At 35.4% G+C, this 20,464-nt stretch overlaps 1 protein-coding gene across 3 annotated transcripts in view; it reads left to right on the plus strand.

The window, feature by feature from the left end:
- LOC105840057 overlaps positions 1–19,032 on the plus strand; it is a 100,831-nt gene extending 81,799 nt beyond the window's left edge. For all 3 annotated transcript variants that reach the window (XM_036292382.1, XM_036292381.1, XM_012686789.3), the window contains 4 exons: positions 1,441–1,763; positions 2,392–2,612; positions 16,875–17,203; positions 18,351–19,032. In XM_036292382.1, the coding sequence (XP_036148275.1) occupies positions 1,442–1,763; positions 2,392–2,612; positions 16,875–17,203; positions 18,351–18,486 (1,008 nt within the window). In that variant the 5' untranslated portion in view covers position 1,441 and the 3' untranslated portion in view covers positions 18,487–19,032. The remainder of the gene's footprint in view (positions 1–1,440; positions 1,764–2,391; positions 2,613–16,874; positions 17,204–18,350) is intronic.
- The last annotated feature ends 1,432 nt before the right edge of the window (positions 19,033–20,464 follow it).

The following is a 20,464-nucleotide window of genomic DNA, read 5'->3' on the forward strand; positions in this document are numbered from 1 at the left end:
ATGTAAGATAACTCCGCTGCTTCCACCGAAGGCTTAATTTATTGAGTACTATTTACAATGTTTAACGAAAATGAACTTAACTACTATAATGAAAACTTTTTAATATCTACTACTATTCAAAAAATTAGAAATCGAAAATATTGGTTATTATAATTATTTTTTCTCTCGAAGGGTGTACATTTTATTCATTAATCTTAGAATTTAAAACCACATTATTTTCATATTATTTGTTTATTCATAAATTGTGTTACTTTAATACTAATAAATGTTAAATGTTAGTTTGACACAAAACATTTAAATAACATAATTGCATAATGTTAAATTACCATTTGAATACGTTAATTATTTTATTAAACATAATAAAAAATTAACAGTGTTCGGTTTTAACATAAATACAAAATGTTTTCTGTGTAAGTTATTTTCATTTTTTGTATTTTTTCTTATGCGCCGTAAATCTCCACGTGATTAAATTCTACCGGAATTAGTCTATGGCTAACGCTGAGTGTATCTTATATCTGTCTGAGATAATGTCGTTAACATAGCTGACGATCTATGAATCAAAAACAAAAAAAGGTCACTCTCTCGCTGGAATTTACTACAATCCGATTTGTCAATCGAATCTTGCACGTGGATGGATTCTGTTAAAAGTTTTGTTACACTTTTTTTTCCCCCTTCGAACGAATACGTCCCGAGCTCGCGTAATGGCGTTTGTCACGCGAGAACCGATGCTGAGCAGGACGCTATTGCGAATAAACGTTACGAAGTGATTCCAATTAAGGGCCATTATAGGGTCGTTAATAATGGCGCGCGGTGCACAGGGTCGATAACGTTGTTTGGCAGAACGTAGTGCGCGACGGTTGTAACGGATTGCGAGAAACCGTATTACAAATCTCGGCGTCATTAAGTCATCACCGACTCGCGTTATTTATGAAACTGTATAATTTTTTAATATAAATCATTCCCTCGCGATGCTCCTCGAAAAGTGAATATTTCACAAGGTATCTCATAAATTTCATTCTGATATATTCTAACCGCTCTCCTTCCTCTCTCTCTCGCCGCGGAATATTATTTTTACGCGATTTTAATTATAAGGTTACTGCATCAGTCATTGGATAATCACCAATATAAATGTTTAAAAAACATTAAAATAATAAGACTTTAAAATAATAAATTATAAATTGACATTTTTTAGATCTAATTTTCATCAAGATTTGACTAAAATGTCACTTTTTATTTGAAAATGTATTTATATTAAGTTTTTATTTGTTTATTAACTGGTGCAACGGTCATTTTACATCTCTGGTCTTTGAAGATTCATTAGATGGTCTTTGAAGATTCATTAACATTTCGAACTACAATATATGTTTTCACAGTTTTCTCACTAATTCTCACTGCTCTGTGAGAATAAATTCTTTAAAATGACATCTGGATTTTTTCCAGGATGCCTAACGAGAACGTGTGTGCCTGTGGCGTGGTCGTGGATCTGCCAAAGTCACGAAGTAGCTCGGTGGAGCTTCTGGGTAAACTGACCATTCTCCTGCCCAAAACGAAGGGCAACAGATCGGAGAGTAAAGGCTCGCGGAAGCAACTCGACGATGGGCGAGTACCGAAGACTCGTACTACGTCGAGCGAGATCGGGAGCAGCAGCACGGTGACGGAACCCGCGAGAGTCACGATGAAGAGCAGCAAACACGAGAAGCGGCTCACTCACTCGCGGAGGACTCGAAGCGCCGACAGAGCCGAGTCGCATTACACGTACATCGGTAAGGCTGCATATTAAACATGGGGGATTTATTATTAATACTGTCATAATGTCGAAAGAATTTATTCTAGAACATCCACAGTAGAAAACATTTTGTATTTATGTTAAAAATGGTTTTTGTTTAATTAAATGCTTAAGCTTTAATTTAAGCATTAATACATTTGATTGAAATATATAAATACTTGAATTAAAGAGATTCAATCGAGTTGAAAACTTCAGTCAAATTAACAACTTTTTTTTCTTAGTATAAAAAAACACAAATTATCAGTAAATAAACGAATAATAGAAAAATAATGTAGCTTGGAGACAGAAATCCTAATTATACAACTTTAATTTTTTTAATCATAATTAAAAATTATTATGATTTTATACTAAAATGAAATTATCAAAGTAAGTTTTGTCTGGCACGTGAAAGAAAATCGAGTAATTATCAGATTCCAAATAATAATAACCAAATTTGCTATATAAATTTAATATAAACGTCATGCATATTATGATTATAATACGAATCTTCCAACTGTGTAGTGAAAATACAACATGTACCATATAATATGCGGTGCACGAAAATTCGGAAAGTGAGGAAAGAAATGAAAGGGATGTGACATCTTTTCGTTTTCGACACTTCATAGATTCGGGCTCGAGTATCCTTAGCGGTGGGATTCGTGAGAACACCATACCGGAAGCGCTGTACGCCACCATACCGGATACGCCGAGCGTCAATGAAACGACGATCGGGACGACGAGTCGACCGATGAATTCGCAGAACAGATCACAGCCTCTTTACTCCGCCATTCCGTCTATGACATCGCCGCCGCCGACGTACGACGTAGCGATTGCAAGAACGTGGCAGGTGAGATTCCTCATGATTTGTTATTATCCGCCAGTTTATAATCTGTCCCCTTTCACGCTTCGTGTTGCGGAATAAATAAAGGAAACGTCGGCGTCGCTTAAAATGATATTGTTACACGTTTTCCCACATCGTCCAGCCCGGAGTTAAATTTGATAGTAAATCATTTCGTAATAATCCCCGGTTTGTGACATCCAAGCTAATTTTCGCGAAATTAAACACGCGTACGCGCGTACAGAACGCGCAAAGCGACGTTAAATTTATTATCGCTTAATTTAAATTTAATATAATAATAATAATGTAATACTCTGTAGCATCTTCGTAAATTAAAATTTAAATATTTCAATATTATATAATCCGTGCTTGTTAAGGCCATTTATTTTAATTAAACTCATTATTCGTATTTTTCAGTATATGAAACGCCGCACGATCACGTATCAAAAATAACAGAAATCGAATTCCTTTACCTAAATAAAGCCTCTACTATACGAGCGACCATTAATCGATCTTTCCTAGTAAAAATAATATATTTATTGAAAGTTTAAAAGAAAAACTGAACGAAAAACTTGCTGAATTTTTGTGTAGATATTTGATTGGAGTTTTGGAAAACATTTAATGTTAAAGTGTTTATAAGATGGAAATTTAAATATAGAATTGTTTATGAGATCTTCACGACTATGTTTGAGAAATGGTGCGTGATGTTTTCAGAACGTTGCAAATGTTTACAGGGAATGTTTTCCTAAAATATTCTTTATATATTAACATTTCGAAAAGACAGCACAACACTTTCCGAACGCTTAACTTTTAATACAAGAATATTTTTATCAGGGATGTTGATATTATTAGTAGTTTAAACATTTCCATTACAGTTTTCTAAGTGTTCATAAAATTATTATTCAACTGAAGGTTTACCCACGTGCTTTCAAATGGTATAACCATCAATAAAACTCTTTGCAAACAGTATAACCGTCGATAAAATTCTTCACAGATATAAGCACAAATAATTCCTGCCAGGGTTGCAATCGACCTCTCCGGTCGTCGATTCGCATTACGTACAGACTTACTACTGGCCAGCTCGCTCGCAAGCTTCTGAACGTTTAGGAAACTCCATCGCTGCGATCGCCGGGCGCTCGTCGGGTCCGAACGTAAAAATATCACATCTCTACCCCGGGAGAATTGGCTTAATAAATAATTCCATGTTATTACTTCCCTACAAGCCCGCCTTTCCGCGCTGTTATTTCAACGGAGATAATATTGCGCAGTTACCGCTTGCACAATGAAGCTCCAGAGCGATACGGGCACGGAGAGCAGCAGTTCCCGACAGCGGTCAATATTCTACAATGGCCGCACAATCGGCATTCGGCCATTTGTAAGAGCGTAACGCTCGTAAAGCAATAACAGCCGGTCGGCGGACAATAGTTACAAATTGTCATCGTCTCTCCCAGCGTGCGCTTTAAACGGCATATAGTCGGAATATTAATTCCCGCAGTCGTAGATACACTCTCCGGCGGGGTACTTCTACGCTGGCGCGCGCCGATACGACCCCCGACTATCGCGACACACATTTATCAACGGTGGTATACCGATATACGCTTCGGCCCGGTCCAGTCCGATAAGGCCGTGCTTATTCAATCACATAATATCTCGAGTTATCAAAACGAATTATCGTTCCATGCTGCGGGTATGCGGTCGCGATAGTCCCCTCTCCTCCTCTCTCTCAGAAATGCTGCCCGTCGCCCGATTTGTATTCCGCTGCGCAATTCTGTGACGAGCGGATGACGAGGAAATTGGCAGCGATCTGACAATCAGCCACCTTCCCCGAAGCGCCCCGAAGATCGATAGTCGGAGGAGCCCGCGCGTCCAGACTAGACCGAGCACTGTAATCGATCGTCGCGATCGCGAAATTGACCTTCTACGGGTCACCAAATGCGTTATTGCTAATTGCTAATTAGCTCGAAAATATACCATGCGCGCCGTCTAGCAGACCTCGCGGCCGTATCGTCCAAAACAACCTGTGCGCGACTGCACAAGAGTTGCGGTTACTGAGCTTTTTACGAGATTGGGAGAGTGTGCAGTTTTTCGTAAAAAGTGAAAAAAATAATTTTAAACAACGTGTTTAGCAAATTGCGGCACAACCGCAAGCGAGGCGAAAAAAAAAGAACGGACTAAAAGCGTAGAATACATTTGTATAATTGATTGCGCAGTTTTCGAGGAAATGCAATTTTATACAAATGTATTTAAACGTGTGCGTTGATTTCCACCGTCGATATCCTTATTTCTATGTCATTTTTAGGCACCCGCACACGACTGGGTCATCCGCATTAGAAATTAATTTTTATTACCTTCACAAGTATAATAAAGTTTCCTCGGCAATTCTACGTACTTTAACATTTCTAAATATTTATAAAAGATATATGTATGGCTAGGTTATTAAAAAAAATTTATATAAACGTTAAAACTATTTCCAGCCGACAAGATTAGAAAAAAAATTAACGTTTTTATATAAAAATTTATAATTCTGAAACAAAAATGACGTAAAAACATACTTTTACTTTAAAGTTTACATTTCAAATTATACAAAAAGGAAATAATTCAAATGTCAACTGTTCAAAAAGCTATTCAGTAATTTGAAAGTGACATTTTTTAATATACGTGAACGGACAAATTGAAGGTATATTACAATGTTAAACAATTTCAATATTAAAATATTGTTACAGAAACTTAAAACTAAATACAAGAAACATTTTTGAATATTATTTATAACATTTAATGTGCAATTATGTCTTTGGTAGTTACGTTCCTAGTGTAAATACTATGGTAATTTGATGAGAAACATAGTACAAATTTTTGTAATTTCTTAGTCCGCGTTTATTATTTACCAATTTTACTATAAAATTTTCTCTGTATGTAACCGAGAATTGATGGAAGAAAAGATAAAAATTTGTAAGTAGAAAAACGTATCCATTTCATATACGTGATGTCTTGCGCACCTCAAGATAGTTTTCCGAAGCATTTGTTCAAGAATGAACGGAGATTGTTATTTATTTCAATGTGGTCTTTTAAAGAAAAAATAAAAATTCAGTAGGTCACTCGTGATACGTGTAGACAGAAGGCTATTTAGCATTTACTTTTGTATATAAGATAATGTGGCAAGATATTAAGTCACATTATTATTCCGCAATATTGTATACGTTTTATAATGTGTGACAAACAGTGATACCGTTACATCTTTTTTATTGACCATTCGAAATAACAAGATATATAATTCATAATAAGCGTAAATACATTGCTATACCTCTGGTATCAGCAGCATGTGGCTGCTAATACTGATTCAGTTGACAGTTTAATTATTACCGATAAAATGAACGTATCTTTCATGTTCCTGATATATCCGATAATATCGGACGTAACATCTCGAAATATCTCAATTCAGTAGAACATTTCGTAGACGGTGCAACGATTGTACGGAATAGATCCAGAATAAATTATGATAAGCTTGTCAGGCTATTTCGAAAAGTCTGTTTATCGTTTCGCGCAAATCCCAGTTGTGCATACAACGTGTGCTGGCAGCTCATATCTCATGCCATTTTACGTACGTCTTACGTATACACGAGCCGAGGGTATTAAATATTATTCGCGGAATTTATTACGTATACGACATAACTGATGAAGATACGGTTTAGAATGGATGTCGTGATTTTATTCAGAGATGTATGTTAAAACGACGATCTTTCCATTTTCCGTTTCTCAATCAATCTGATTCTGCGCAAGTGTAACTAATGATTCGTCTAAAATTATCACGATTCAAAGAAAATTTCATCCATTTTACATATAGATTTGGGAAATGCTATTTGTATAAAGAAATGAATCAAATTGTAGAACATAAGAAGTAGAGTAAAACTATGTAAGTGCTATAGTTAAATCATCTGCTAATCAGTATTACATAATAAATTTGATATGTGAGGTATATTAATTTTGCTATTTATGTTTGTAGAATGTTTTCAATCAATTAATAATCTATTATTATTCCCTTTCTTGGCTGTCATATGCTAAAGAGAATAAAAAATATATACAATGATCTATTATTATGTAACGAAAAATATTTCTAAATTTTTTAATTTATTTTTTCTCTTCATAAAATTTATTTCTGCTTTATTTTTGTGTCTAAGACACTCCCTTCGCAATGACACGTACATGTGGAAATGGTGCCTGTTTTGTAAATTGCTATTATGCTACCCATTTGATATTTAGGATATGTCAAATATCTTGTTAAAGACGTACGAATATCTTCTGAGGATGTTATTGACATATTTCTCAACTTCGATAGCTCTGGTGATGAACTAAGATGACATCTTTGAAAGACACGAACTACTTTTGATAAGAATTTGAGAATCTAAAGTTAGTTAATTTTTCATTTTTACTAGAGGAAAATCGCGGTAGTATCGGCATAAGTTTCCTAAAACGATACCCTCTTATTTCTCAGAAACTAAACATTTTAGTTTACTAACACTAATAAAAACGTGATGACTTAGATAATTAAAAAAGTGAAAACTTATAACACTTTTGTGGCTTTTTTAAATATAGAAATTTGCTAAAAATAAATTCTTGGAAAATAAGAATAAAATTTATGCAATTTTCTTTTAGAAAATATTGTATATAATTTAAGCAATAATGAGTACATTATTGAAAGTATGAGTGACTACGTGACTTATGTCAACGAAGAATAAAGGAAAATGTAGCATTATTGTCTACTATGTGAATCTTGGGACTTATTTTTTTAGAAGTTTGTTTTTGCTTATCTTCTACAAAAAATTTAATTATAGAATTAAAAATAATATACAATTTGATAACTGTATATCCAAATAGATGAACTTTTTTATACAATGATTACGTCACGATACAGCAGTTTGGATTAATAAGATATCCAAAATTATGAATTTTGGATATCTTATTTTCACTTTCATTTATTATATATTAGCTATGCCCTGCCACGCGTTGCTGTGGCTCTCTATTCTTATGCTACGTTTTTTTAAATTTTCTTTGCTTTCGTTGTTTAACTTTCAAGAGCCTTGCTTTACTATTGCTCTTTTTATTTTATTTTTGAATAAGCATTTATATATCTTTAATAAATCTAATATTCATTTATTCACGTACTTTTCACTTTTTTTTCTAAAAGCTGCCATGGATTTAGAAATCCATTTAAAAGACTGTTTTAAATAAGTTCCTTTTTTTTCAATAAAATAACAGCCATCTTTATTTTTCTTATTACTTTAATTTAAACACAATAGAAACATTCTTCGCCTCTCCCGGTCTCTCCCCGTCTCTCCCCGTCTCTCCCCGTCTCTCCCGGTCTCTCCCGGTCTCTCCCCGTCTCTCCCGATCTCTCCCCGTCTCTCCCGGTCTCTCCCCGTCTCTCCCGGTCTCTCCCCGTCTTTCCCGGTCTCTCCCCGTCTCAATGTGTCAAAATTTCAATAATATTAATGAAAAACTATTTTTCATACTTAAATTATGGCCATCATTTTTGAAACACACAATATTTCCAAAATCAGACCCCATACGAACACTCCCGGTTACAAATGCAACGTGTCAAAATTTTAAAGCAATCGGTGAAAAACTTACGGAGATTTTAGATGAGGAACAAACATTTACATTTTTATTTATATAGATTTTTATTAATATTATTATGAATAATGTATTATATCATGTTTTCAAGTCTTTGCGGGCAATATCGATCTGTGATGATGATGCAATAAGAAAACTTTGTTCACGCTCTCGAGCATTAACATGCATTTGTCAGTTTATGATGAATTCGAGTTTAGAAGTTTTTACAGATTGAAAATATAGCTGTAACGTTATAAAAACCCGGTTGCCCATTAAAGAAATTTAAACCTGCAAATTAAATTTTACTGACAGATTCTCTTTATGAAAAAGGACTTCGTGTTACATTATTTTGGTATAAAACAGTATAAAGCCACGTATCAGCTTATAAAGAATACGGTCATTTCGAGATTTTTTTTAAATATCAAAGTTCACCTATTATTCCAACAAAGGGCCGAAAATTCTGAGCAGTATCCGAGTAATATTGAATTAAAAATGGTAAATTTCTCTCCGATATCGGCCCTTGACACGTTTTATTCAAATCTTGAAAAGAAAAAGAAGGATTGTTTAACATTTCTACGATTATTTGTTTTGTACTGATTTAAGTACACAGAAGCAATGTCAAATTATTCACGAAGTTTTTTTTTTACAACACAAAAGCTTTTCTTTCTCGTCCGACTATACGTAACTAATGATAAAGCATTTCAATTTATACGCGTTACTGTATGTGAATTGTACGTGGTAACACCTGTGAAAAATAGGAATAAGTAACGAACAATAACATAGTACGACATTTGCGGTGATGTAGTGGCAGAAAATGCAATTAAACTTCCATGCGCCGTTCGATCCATAGCCTGTACATTAAATTTCGGCATGCTCGGCGACCCAATTGTTCGAGTTTGCCTCGGTCACGTTCCTCTGAAGAGAGAAGAGATTCCCCGTTTCAAAGAGGAGTCGCTCTATCGAGGCGAGCGACTAGGATAGAAACGGCGAGGCAGACGAGGGGGAAGGAGAGACAAATTCGATGTACGGCTTCTTAACTCGAGGAGGACCATTCTAATCTGGTTGGCCGCCCAATTTCGTCGTATATAGTTCTCCGGCGCCGACTGGAACATAAATTCTTGTGCCATGTTATTCTACAGTAGTTTGCTGCCATAGTCACAACTAGTAAATCCATTGTTTTGGACTGAAAAATCTGTACTGGTGTTGAACATCAGCACTCGAGTTTGCGATACTTTCCGTTTTCCCTTACGGTTTAAAGGCAAATGTATCGCGTCAAAGCATTATTAAAAATATAAAAATTTTATAAATTTTTTTATAAAATTGTTATTACGTTTGTTATTACGTTTGAGTATCTGTCTCTGTAAAACTTGATTGCAATTCTCTTATTGGTCAAAATTGTTTAATTTTTGTTTACTCTTGATTCTTATGTAAAATCGTGTTTAGTAGTACTTATTTGCAAATTTGATGAGAAAGTAGCAGTATGAGTTATCTAATTTCTCACGCATACTAGTAAAATTTTTATAAATATTTATTTAACAATAATTTATTTGGATCTACTTACATTTTACATTTTTGCTACACAAATCATTATAAGCTGAACTTTTTGTTTTCTTATTTCAAGGCATTCATGACAAAATTTTTTAATTAGAAAAAGGAAATAGAGCTTGTAGTTTTTAAAGTTTGATAACTTTAGCTAGTATTTCTTATAGTTAAACTATTCTTAATGTCACGGAGCGATTGTTATTATTTTTTGATGAAATGATATGTATATAATGATTGGTAGATCACTCCGTGAAGTCTATTTGTCCAGATGACGTTGGAGCACGTTAAAGAAGAAGCTCGAGGTTAGGGAATAATCGCGGCGATAAATTTTTAAACCGTGTTCTTGTGTGTCGAGATAACGAGGAGGTTCCGTTTGCACTTAGCCGCTCCAAAACGAAGAGGTCGTCAAAGGAGATCGTGGAAAAAGAGTTGAAATTGTTCTTGGGCTGAAACGTCGAGCGAAGCAGTGTCGCCTGAGCGAACCCGCGCGAGCACAGAAAGTGCTCGTATGAAATGCAAAACCATTCCGGGGAAATTCACCACGGTACGCATCGCTAAATTGTGCGGCCTGATAAAAGAAGTTAAAAAAAAACATGCTCGAAACCGTAATTGCAGCTCATATATCTCGCGGAATAGAAGAGAGAGAGAGAAGAGAATATAGTTGCTCGTGACTGCTATATGATCTTATTGTTAGATTGTCTATACAAAAGAAAGGATTATTTTCTCCTAGTTTTTTCTCGGAAGAGCAACTTTATGTGCATCGCGAGGAACATATTTAAAAGAATTTCAATATTTTTTCGTTGCTTCTAGCATTTTATATGAGTATTTCGCGATTAACTTTTGTATACGGAGAGAATTTTCTCTTAAAGTTTACTCTGAAAATTATGGTGAACTCTGAAAATTCAGAGAACACACACACACACACACACACACAACTTTTCGAAATTGTATTTCGAAAAATTTTAATTAATTGTCTCTGATTAATTAATCTACTCTACACATATTTTATATTTTATAACAGAATAAAACAAAACACGTTGGGCTGTTTTTATTAAACTAGAACATTATAGGCGCGCGTTGAGCGCGCGCGCTATTTGACTTTTTAGTTTTTATAAATAATAATAGTTGCAATTTGCTTTTCTCTATCTTTCACTTACTTTAATCAATCTTACGTCTTCTGCAATTTTGAATAAAAAAATGTAAAGTTTAATTATACATATATACATACATACCTACCTACATACCTACCTACCAAGCATGTAGACAGATAGGCAGGTATGTATGTAGGCAGGTATGCATGTAAGCATGTAGGCAGGTAGACATGTAGGCATGTAAGGCCAACATGCATACCTGCCTACATGCCTGCATGTCTACATGCATACATACATACATGTCTACCTGCCTACATGCATGTTTTTGCTTTACCACAATCCCGTTGGTTGATTTTAATCATTTAATTATTTAACTTTTTTTTTTTTAAATATACTTAGCTAATTATATTGATGTTAAATTTATTTTAGAAACTACGCGTTTATGTACTTGGTATATCTTTTTTCCGTTTCAAGGTTGACGATTTGTTCGGACAACCATTGGAGAAGTTTACCGTTACATTTCTCAGCCTCGCTCCGGGATGAGAAGAAGGAGTTGTAGGACCTGTTAGGCTTTTCTCTCGAGAGCCTGCTTTGCACCGGGCTGCTTTCCTTTAATGGCCATTTCCATTCATGAGCTACATAAGCGCGCGAGGCACTCGTGCCTTCTAATTTGAATAACAGTCTCGCCTGTGCTACTTTCCCGCGGGGGCTGCGGGGCTACATTGTGCCCGCGGGAGTCACCTATTTGTCAGGAGGCCTCTCGCGAAAAGGTTTTTCCCTTGGACGACGGTGCGTAAGGCGAGAAAGCCTCCTTTAATTGAGCGCGTAATTTAGCTAGCCGCAATTACCGGGGAAACTGATGTGTTATCATCTCCGCGAACTTCCAGGAAACCTCGGTCTCACGAGTCGTCCTTCGCCAACAAAGTTTCCTATCGCGGCATCGTAATGAAAATTCCTAGAAACTTCGGCGGGAGGAGGGAGGAGAGGGGGGGGGTGGGGTTTCCTGTTGAGGATTAATTATCAACCAAATACGCGTAGCGGTATATTAGTTTACGGATTTCATCGAACTCCGAAACGCGTCTTCCTATTTATTAGGCTTGTCGACTTGTTGCTGACGCGCGCGAATAGCCGGGCTGAAAATTTTATACCGCAATATGCGTGTTGGCGCGCGGGTGTGAGAAGCCGCGGTTAAGCTGCCTTCATTGCGACACGGGATATTTACATAAAAGAACGACGGTTTTGAATATTTAGGCGCGGCGGTAGCGCGTAATACCCAAGGGCTTCGCGGGATTGCGCTGCTGTTATAGAATGTAAGAGATCCTCTCGCGAGTTCTCTCCCGCATATTAATTTTACCACGGTGAGTTAGCCCAAATGGTACGAGCGGCGCAAATGATGGAGCGAAACTAGGGATGTGGTCACACGGTTGGACGGGGCCATGTGATCGAGAGAAATAGAGAGAGAAAGAGAAAGCTAAATGGACGGATAGAGAGAATATAAAGTAATGGAAAAATAAAACTACCTACCCGGGGGTAGGAGAGTGGATTAAATTGGTACAGGCTGCGAAAGGGCGGCGAGACGAGACGAGCGAAAATTAGTACGTGGGGGCGAGTTACGATACAATAAAGAGATGAAACGAAAATGAGGAGCGAAAATTGCCAGTCGAGCAACGATGATAAAAAAGATCTGCAACATTATTAGTCGTCGGCGGTACGTGGGAGCGAATTACGATACAATAAAGAGATCGCATAAGACAAAAATGAAGAGTAAAAATTGCCAGTCAAGTAACGAAAATGATGAAAAAGGTCTGCAGCATTCATCTGGGGAAAATGTTTCTCTCTCTCTCTCTCTCTTCTACATTTTGCACCGCATAATCTAAAAATCGTTGCTAGGATAGATAGAGAGAAACGTATCTTCATTACATTAATAAATAATGTTTTATGTTATATAAGATACATTAATTAATTAATTAAGTTTTTGCACGGCATAAATACAAATTAAAAAAAAATATAAGACGTTGGATGGATTTGTTTGGTTCTTGTAGGGATTTTATATTCATTACATTTTGTATTTACTCCGTAATATTTTATGTTTATTTTTTTAAATATTAATAATGGTAAAGGGTGAAAAAAGAAACATTGTTTATAATATAAAGCAATACTTTTTTAATTTTTTAAATCAGATTTAGGCTTCAGGATTAATATTTTAAGGAATCTTTTTTAAAATATAAATCTCTGGACTTGTTCGATATTTGTCGAAAAATTTGTATTTGCTATCTATGTATCTATATTTCTCGTTTTTTTATTTAATTCTTGCCGGAACAAAAAATTTACGACGTGATGCTGCTGATAAAAAATGATTTAGGGCCATAACCCAGATTATTACGTTATTTTACCATCACATAAATCTGCAATCTTTCGAAAGTTTACGCGGCTAGGAAATAGTTTTAAAAAGAGCAAATATAGTTGTTCGGTCGCCAGTAATCCACGATTAATCCACGATTTCAATTTCTATATGCAGAATTAGTCCTTTGAATGTTAGCGAATTCAGGTCAGGTAAGTCTATCACGGTGTCTTCAAAACACTATATGCAATATTACAAGAATATAGTCACTGCAGCAATTTATATGCACTATTAATTGATAGTAAACCGATAGCAACTTTTAATTAATGTTAGTAATAACAACATAAATGTGTTACACTAACAAATAAAAATGGTTGTAATTACCATAATTTAAATATAGTTAATTTACTGAAAATGATTATAAATTAGAGTCATCTTCTGTGCAAACTATATTTAAATTGTGCTAATTGCATCTATATTTTAATTAACGTAATATACTGTGTATTATTGTTACTGGCATTACAGCAGTAATAATTATGAAACTTCTAACTGTAATTATTTTCAATATTCAATTACAGTTCACTAATATTAAATTACTTATACGATATTTTTTCTCTTAATGTCGCAAGATCGATGCATTTTGAAAAAACGCACGCGCGTCATATGCGGAACTTGAGACAATTTCACCGAGATCTTTGTACAAGCAGCATTTTCGGTGGAAACATAATCATCCCGGGGCGAAGCAGCTACTGCGGATGGAAAAACGCAACCGCCGGGGCTCTGGGCGATCCTCTTAAACGAGCGCCTGAGGGCGACCACGCTCGTCTCACGCTGGAAAATGGAATCACAAGATAATAATCCCGAAATTCAATTTCACTCTTCCTTCTCCTCGTTGAGTGGAAAGCCGCGGTTGCCGGCGGTTGACTTGACTTCATCACGAGCGAAGATCGCGAGAATCGAAGAGCGTTCTGCCCGACCCGATTCAATGACAAAAAAAATGATCGAGAGATCTCGATGTTGGACCTCTGATTCACGTCCCGCGTCATTTCATTCTCTCTTTGCCTCACAACTCTTATTCTCGTATATCGAATACTTTCGCGGCTAGACCGAGATAGGAATTTCCGATCGAGAAGAAAGAGAAATTTCTCGATCAATTTGTTGCTGGAAATGCACTCGGGGGTTTCATTATGGCCCTTGAAACGAAACGCAGCTACGCCATTCCGCATACCGATAACTTCCTTGACGTGTGTTTCATTTTCGAAAAGCATAAAATATTTCTCGCGATGGAATACATATTTATAGCCCAAGTTTCCTGACATTCGATAGAGCGTAGATTCGCGGATATAAAGGAGTGCATCGTACGTTTCCATTTGCGGATGACATCTATGTTAGTATAGTATATATATATATATATATATAGAGATAACCGTACTATTTCTTCCCATTTAAATTTTCATCCCTTTCTAACGTTGAACATAAAATTGGAGTTTTCTTGATCACCGAGTGAATTTTACTTTACCTCAGACGGAGTAAAAAACGATAAAATATTTAGTACGAAATATATTTTTAAGCTTTATATTTTTATTAAAAAAATTTCATTTCTCTGTAACATACTTCTCGCTTTATTTTTATCCAGGCAACTAAATAAAAAGATTGTGTTAATGCTTTTGGATTATTTATTTAAAAGCCCAAGCATGAAATTTCAGAAATTTTTAATTTAATATTTTTACCATATATAAATATAAAAAGAAATAATTAATATTACATTTTAGGATTAAATATTTAAATAATAAAAAACATTTTTGACAATTTTTATATACACGTACGCATGACACCATTTTTTATCTTCTGGGGAAAAAATAATTTTTAATTAAAAAATGTACTCTGCATAAAAATATTTAATATTAAATATATTGTGTACGGAAAACTGCGAAAGTTTCTTTATAAAACTGTAATAGCGTAAAGTTAGCGTTAAGTACAAAGATATTACGCGATAATTAGACGATTAAACGTGAGTCGACACCTTTTACGAGGGATACAAAAGGAGAGAACATATGTTCGTAAGCTCTCGCCAGCTTTTATGATATAATATACGAGACGCGAAAGAGAGAGAGGGAGAGAGAGTTCGGTGAGAAATGAGAGAAGTTTTCCGCCGCGTTTTACGCCGTGACTAAAAACCGCGGTCTCGGTTTAAGAAGAACATTAAAAAACAGTTCGCGGCTTTATTGTAATTTTTGGCGTGAGATAATGGACATTGAAAAATGTGGGACTGATTTACGCGCCTAACTTTGTTACTTATCTGCGTCGATGAGTTAATGCTATTAAATTACTAAAGTTTAACTTTCTTACAATTAGTAGCAACAAGTGTGCTATTTACGGACATGATTATCCTCGTTGTGGCTCCGCGATTAGCTTATTATTCGGTATTCAAATTGTCAAAGGTATACTGCTAAATTATTATATTATAGAGAAATCGAGATGTTCAAGGATATATTACGGCGATAGACGCAAAGTCTACTATTTCTCTTGAGGTGAAATAAATCGTAGCCGCACTTTTATTTCGTGAATTGTCGTTTCGTATCTGAAATGCGACACCGAAGATCAGATATCGAAACCACAGCCATGCAAACATAATGGTAAGTAACCACGGCCTGGGAATCGGAGTTGCGGATAAAGTAACGTGACCCTAATGCGGTCTCACAAACAATGGGAAATTTCTGAAGTTACTATTAATTAATTCTGTTAATTAGTCAAAGACTAAGCTTCTCATGATCAACTCTGTTAAGTAAAATGGAATTTAAAAGGAAACGTTATAGCGTATTACATATTCGTTTATTAGTTCGTATTTAATTTCGTTCGTCAGTTCGAGTTGTAGTAGTTGATCATCAACAGCAATATTTTTAAACAATAGACTTATTAAGAGCAAAAAAGGAGGCGTAAAATGGTACTTTCTATTTGTAAAACATGGTTTATATATCGGATCACTGATTTATCTTAAAAGCAAATTTTATATGTAACCGTCTAAACATTTTCTGTATTTAGTATACAAATTAAAAAATTCCTTTTTTTTTTTAGATTGTGATATACACATTTTTTGTGTAATATATCGTTTAAAATTTTATACTACAGCACACACACACGACGCGCGGTACGGTATTTTTCAATGTTATTTAAAATACAAGATTATGAAGCAATTATTTTTAAACTTGTGATATATGTTTGCAAAAATTGTATAAAAATAATTTGTTGTATTTATGTTACCTGAATAACTTAATGTAACAAAATAATATTCAAAATATATTTTGTATAAATTTTCAATGATTAATCTAAAAGTAAGCTTACACATACACGGAGAAAATTTTATATCAAAAATTACTATGCACGATAGCCACGGACTGTAAAAAAAATTTCAAATAATAATTTGATGAAAAATGCGGTAAAAATTTTCATAATTTCTTCCTTTCTCTGCGCTTACTATTTATCATAGTAATTTTTACTATAAAATTTTCTCCGTATAGTATCCAGATAATAATACTTCTCTCTCTTTCTCTCTCAAAATATAAATGGGGAAAGGAGAGGTAGATGAAGATTGTAACATGACTTTTTTTTCTACCAATGTATTTTTTCTGTGTATGTTAGGTATTTTGTTTCTTCTTTATTAATTACGAGGCATACATTTTTATTTTGCAGACTGGTCTGCCGCCGACATATGAGGAATACCTGTATCACAAGTACGCGATGATGTCACGCTCGCACACTCCTCCACCGCCGTGGTCCGACTCGACGACGACGACGACGACGCCGTCGTCTAATCCGACCTCGAGTATTCAGGCGCGACGCGAGCTTTTGGCCAGCCAGCCCGAGCTACGCGAGTATCTGGCGCAGCTGGCGTTAAGCGATCGCGGCTCGCAACATCAATATCAACAGCAGCGACAACAATCTAGAGATGCCGTCTGCGTGGTCCCGAGGGAACAGCAGCAGGTCAGAGTGCAGCAGCGTGCGCGAGCAATGCCTCCCAGGTGAGTAGTCGAGAAGGCGGTGAGGCCCGACCTCGGATTCGCTGTCGCATCTCGTATCTTGGGGTCGGGATCGCTTGTGGAATAATTCACGTATAGTTTCTGGGATGGTCGTAGTGCGTCTACGACGCTGCCGGGAGTTAGCTCGGCTGGGAATGTACTCGGGCTATCCCCCCCCCCCCCTCCGAGACATTTCGAGGTGCTGAGAACTCTAGTGGCAGGTTCAAAGTGATTTAGAAAAATGGCAGAGGCAGCGATTATGCAAATGCGCAATGTCCCTCGGTTCTCTCGTGCTTTCTTTCTCTCTGCTGTAGTCGAGAAAATTAAGGGAAAAATGGCGAGAATAATTTTAAGAGCCCTCTGAAACTTTGTAGGGACATATTTGTTCGAAAAATGTTCGAGAATCATTAATTTTATCAAAGTTATATATAATTGAAAGAGTAGAAAAGTAAGGGCTTTTGGTTACTATTAAAAATTAAAGGAGAAATGGCAAGAAAAGAAACTTTCTTTGAAGCTAAAGATATTTGTTAGCAGTGCGAAATGTTTGAGAATCGTTAATTATCAAATTAATCAAAATTATATAGAGCAGAATAATTTTTTCTATATCTCTATTTATTGTACAATATTGTATATTGATATTCAATAATGTTTGGACTTGTGTTTTTACCGTCGGTTATCTCATCTATACGGGATTTGTTCGCGGGATCATAAACAAAAGAGTCGTATTATCATGTGTAACCTGAAACTCACATCAGTTCACACAGATGAGAGAAAACACGACAGAAATGTCGCTTGATGCAAATGGAAATCCAAGCATTAATAAATAACAGTGTACAATTATTATTCAATTTTTTCAACTATATATAATTTTATTTAATTTTGTTAATTATTAATTATTTATTTATTTTTCAACTATATAATTTTAATAATAATTAATATTTTTTAAATATTGTGTCCGCTAACAAATATCTCTCTATCAAGTCTCAAGGGAAATCTTTTCTTGAAATTATTTTTGTACTATTTTTTAATATACGTCGTTCTGCCATAATTTTGCAAGGAATCTTGGGACTTTCTTTTTCTATTCTGAGCACTTTTTCGATTATCAATAGAAACGTTTTTCAAATCGGAAAAATTTTAATGCTGTTTGCAGATCGCAGAGCGAGAGCCGAGCGCAGCAGCAACGAATCGCGGCGATGTATACGGATGCTGCGTTTTGCATGGAAACCACGGTGCTGCAGTCAGCCTTCGATTCCGGTCAGGGATTCGCCCTCTGCAGTTTGATGTAAAGGATGATGCAATGCTTCTTTATCGCATCCGGAAGTTGCACCGGAAGGTTGATATCATCATCAATTCACGATCGAGTTCATCCGCGAATGTTTTCCTTGGCAGACGAGTTGCGTCAAGGAATACACTTGCGAAACCACTCGACCCTGAATTAATGATATATTAGTTTAATTACAATTTAGAGAGGCAGCGAGATGCATCATTGTTGAAATGTCACGTCTCGCTGCTATCGCGAGTTTAATGAATGAAGCTTCACAAAATAGTATCGATTTCCTGATAGTAAAGTATCATTGCCTCGTAAGTACATGTGAATATGTAAGTAATCGAATGGTATCGATTCCTAAATGGTGTCTACTTGAAAGTATTTTCAATCCTCCATAATTATTTCTGGCGTACAATCGATATCATACAATTCTAGCGCTACTTCTGTACGCTAGGTACCTAAATACGTTCGTCATTTCTAACCATAATTGTTACTGATTTACGGACGCTTGTTAATTTCCGATTTATATTTTACAGACAATTTTCCAGAAAAAAAAAAAGAAAAAGCAAAGAAGTTTATAAATATATGTTCATAAAAACATAGATATTTAAAATAACTTTTAGAATAAGGTAATATAATGAAATTAAGTTATTTCGCGGCATTTTCTATTATATGAATTATGAAGGAGATTGCGAGAAATGGGTTAAATTTTAGTTTCGATAAATTATTCTCCAAGCGCACTTTTATGATTCTTTCCTTCTTGAAAAATGAAACTCTTCAAATGCCAAATTTTGATATCGTGATATTCTGATTTTCCAAGTAAATTTTCCAAGTGAGTTTTCAACTGAAGAAGCCACGACGGGCAACGCGGCCGCAGAATGCGCATGAAAAAACAAGCTTTTTTTCGCAGGAAATCGCAACTCGCGATAACGTGTTGTCGTAGAGCAAGTTCCGCTATTTTGGCGCGTTCGTAAAGGAAATAGGGAAACTTGGTGACCCGAACCAATCGGAGAAACCGAGGGGAATTTGAAGATAGATCGGATACACGATTTTGCTGTTCGGTCGCGTAAAGAACAAAGCCAGATAACGAACACGCTCTATTTTTTTTCGCATCGGCAGAAAAACATTTTTAGCTTTTTTGGACGAATGGTAATTTCTACGGGCAACAATGTAGTGAAAACCACACAGTTTTCAATTTTTCAAACCCCTATGAAGTTTCCTTGTCGAACGGCGATTTTGGCCACTGTATTTTTTTTCCAATAGAAAAAGCCCGAAGGAACTATTTCGTGTCTAACATCAGTATCGTTCATTAAAGAGTAAAAATTGAACATTGAATCATATGCTGACTTAATACAATTTCTCCTACATTATGATTTATATTAAATCCAACAGTTTCATTATAATTTATAAAATAGAGAGCGTTGCGGAATGAAATTCCAAAAGCAGAAATTAATAACAATTTTATTTTTCATAGAATTGAGGGGAGAACTTTGCCGCAAACAAAATTTAATTTGAGGTTTAATAACTATGATACCTCAATGTTATAAATTGAAAAGTTAGTTTAATTCAAATTTTGAATTAAATTTTTCTACAAAAAACCACTGTCCTTCGCCTACACCATTAAATAATTGCCATTTTATTATTTCTCAGAATTTTCTAGTACGTAGAAATTGTTTCAGCTGTATATTTTTTTGCATTATGTGATTTATAATTTCGATGATAATCTACCACGAAGAAAAGTTATTAGCGGAGCTATTTTCGTATTACGTGTATATTAATATATTAAATTGTTTCAAACTGTCGTCTAGCGTTTAGCAATTTATAAATAAGCAAATACACGCGAATGTGCATTCGGCACTTAACATACACAGTCCTAACAACATACAAAGCAGAAAGTAGTGTGTAAAGTTGGTGTTGATCATATGCTACGTAGTGTAGCGTGACGTGTGCGTAAAAGCGCACGCAAGTGTTGCGTTATAGTAGCCACTGTCATAGAT

Source organism: Monomorium pharaonis, chromosome 9, assembly GCF_013373865.1.
Source record: "Monomorium pharaonis isolate MP-MQ-018 chromosome 9, ASM1337386v2, whole genome shotgun sequence".
Lineage (NCBI taxonomy): Eukaryota > Metazoa > Arthropoda > Insecta > Hymenoptera > Formicidae > Monomorium > Monomorium pharaonis.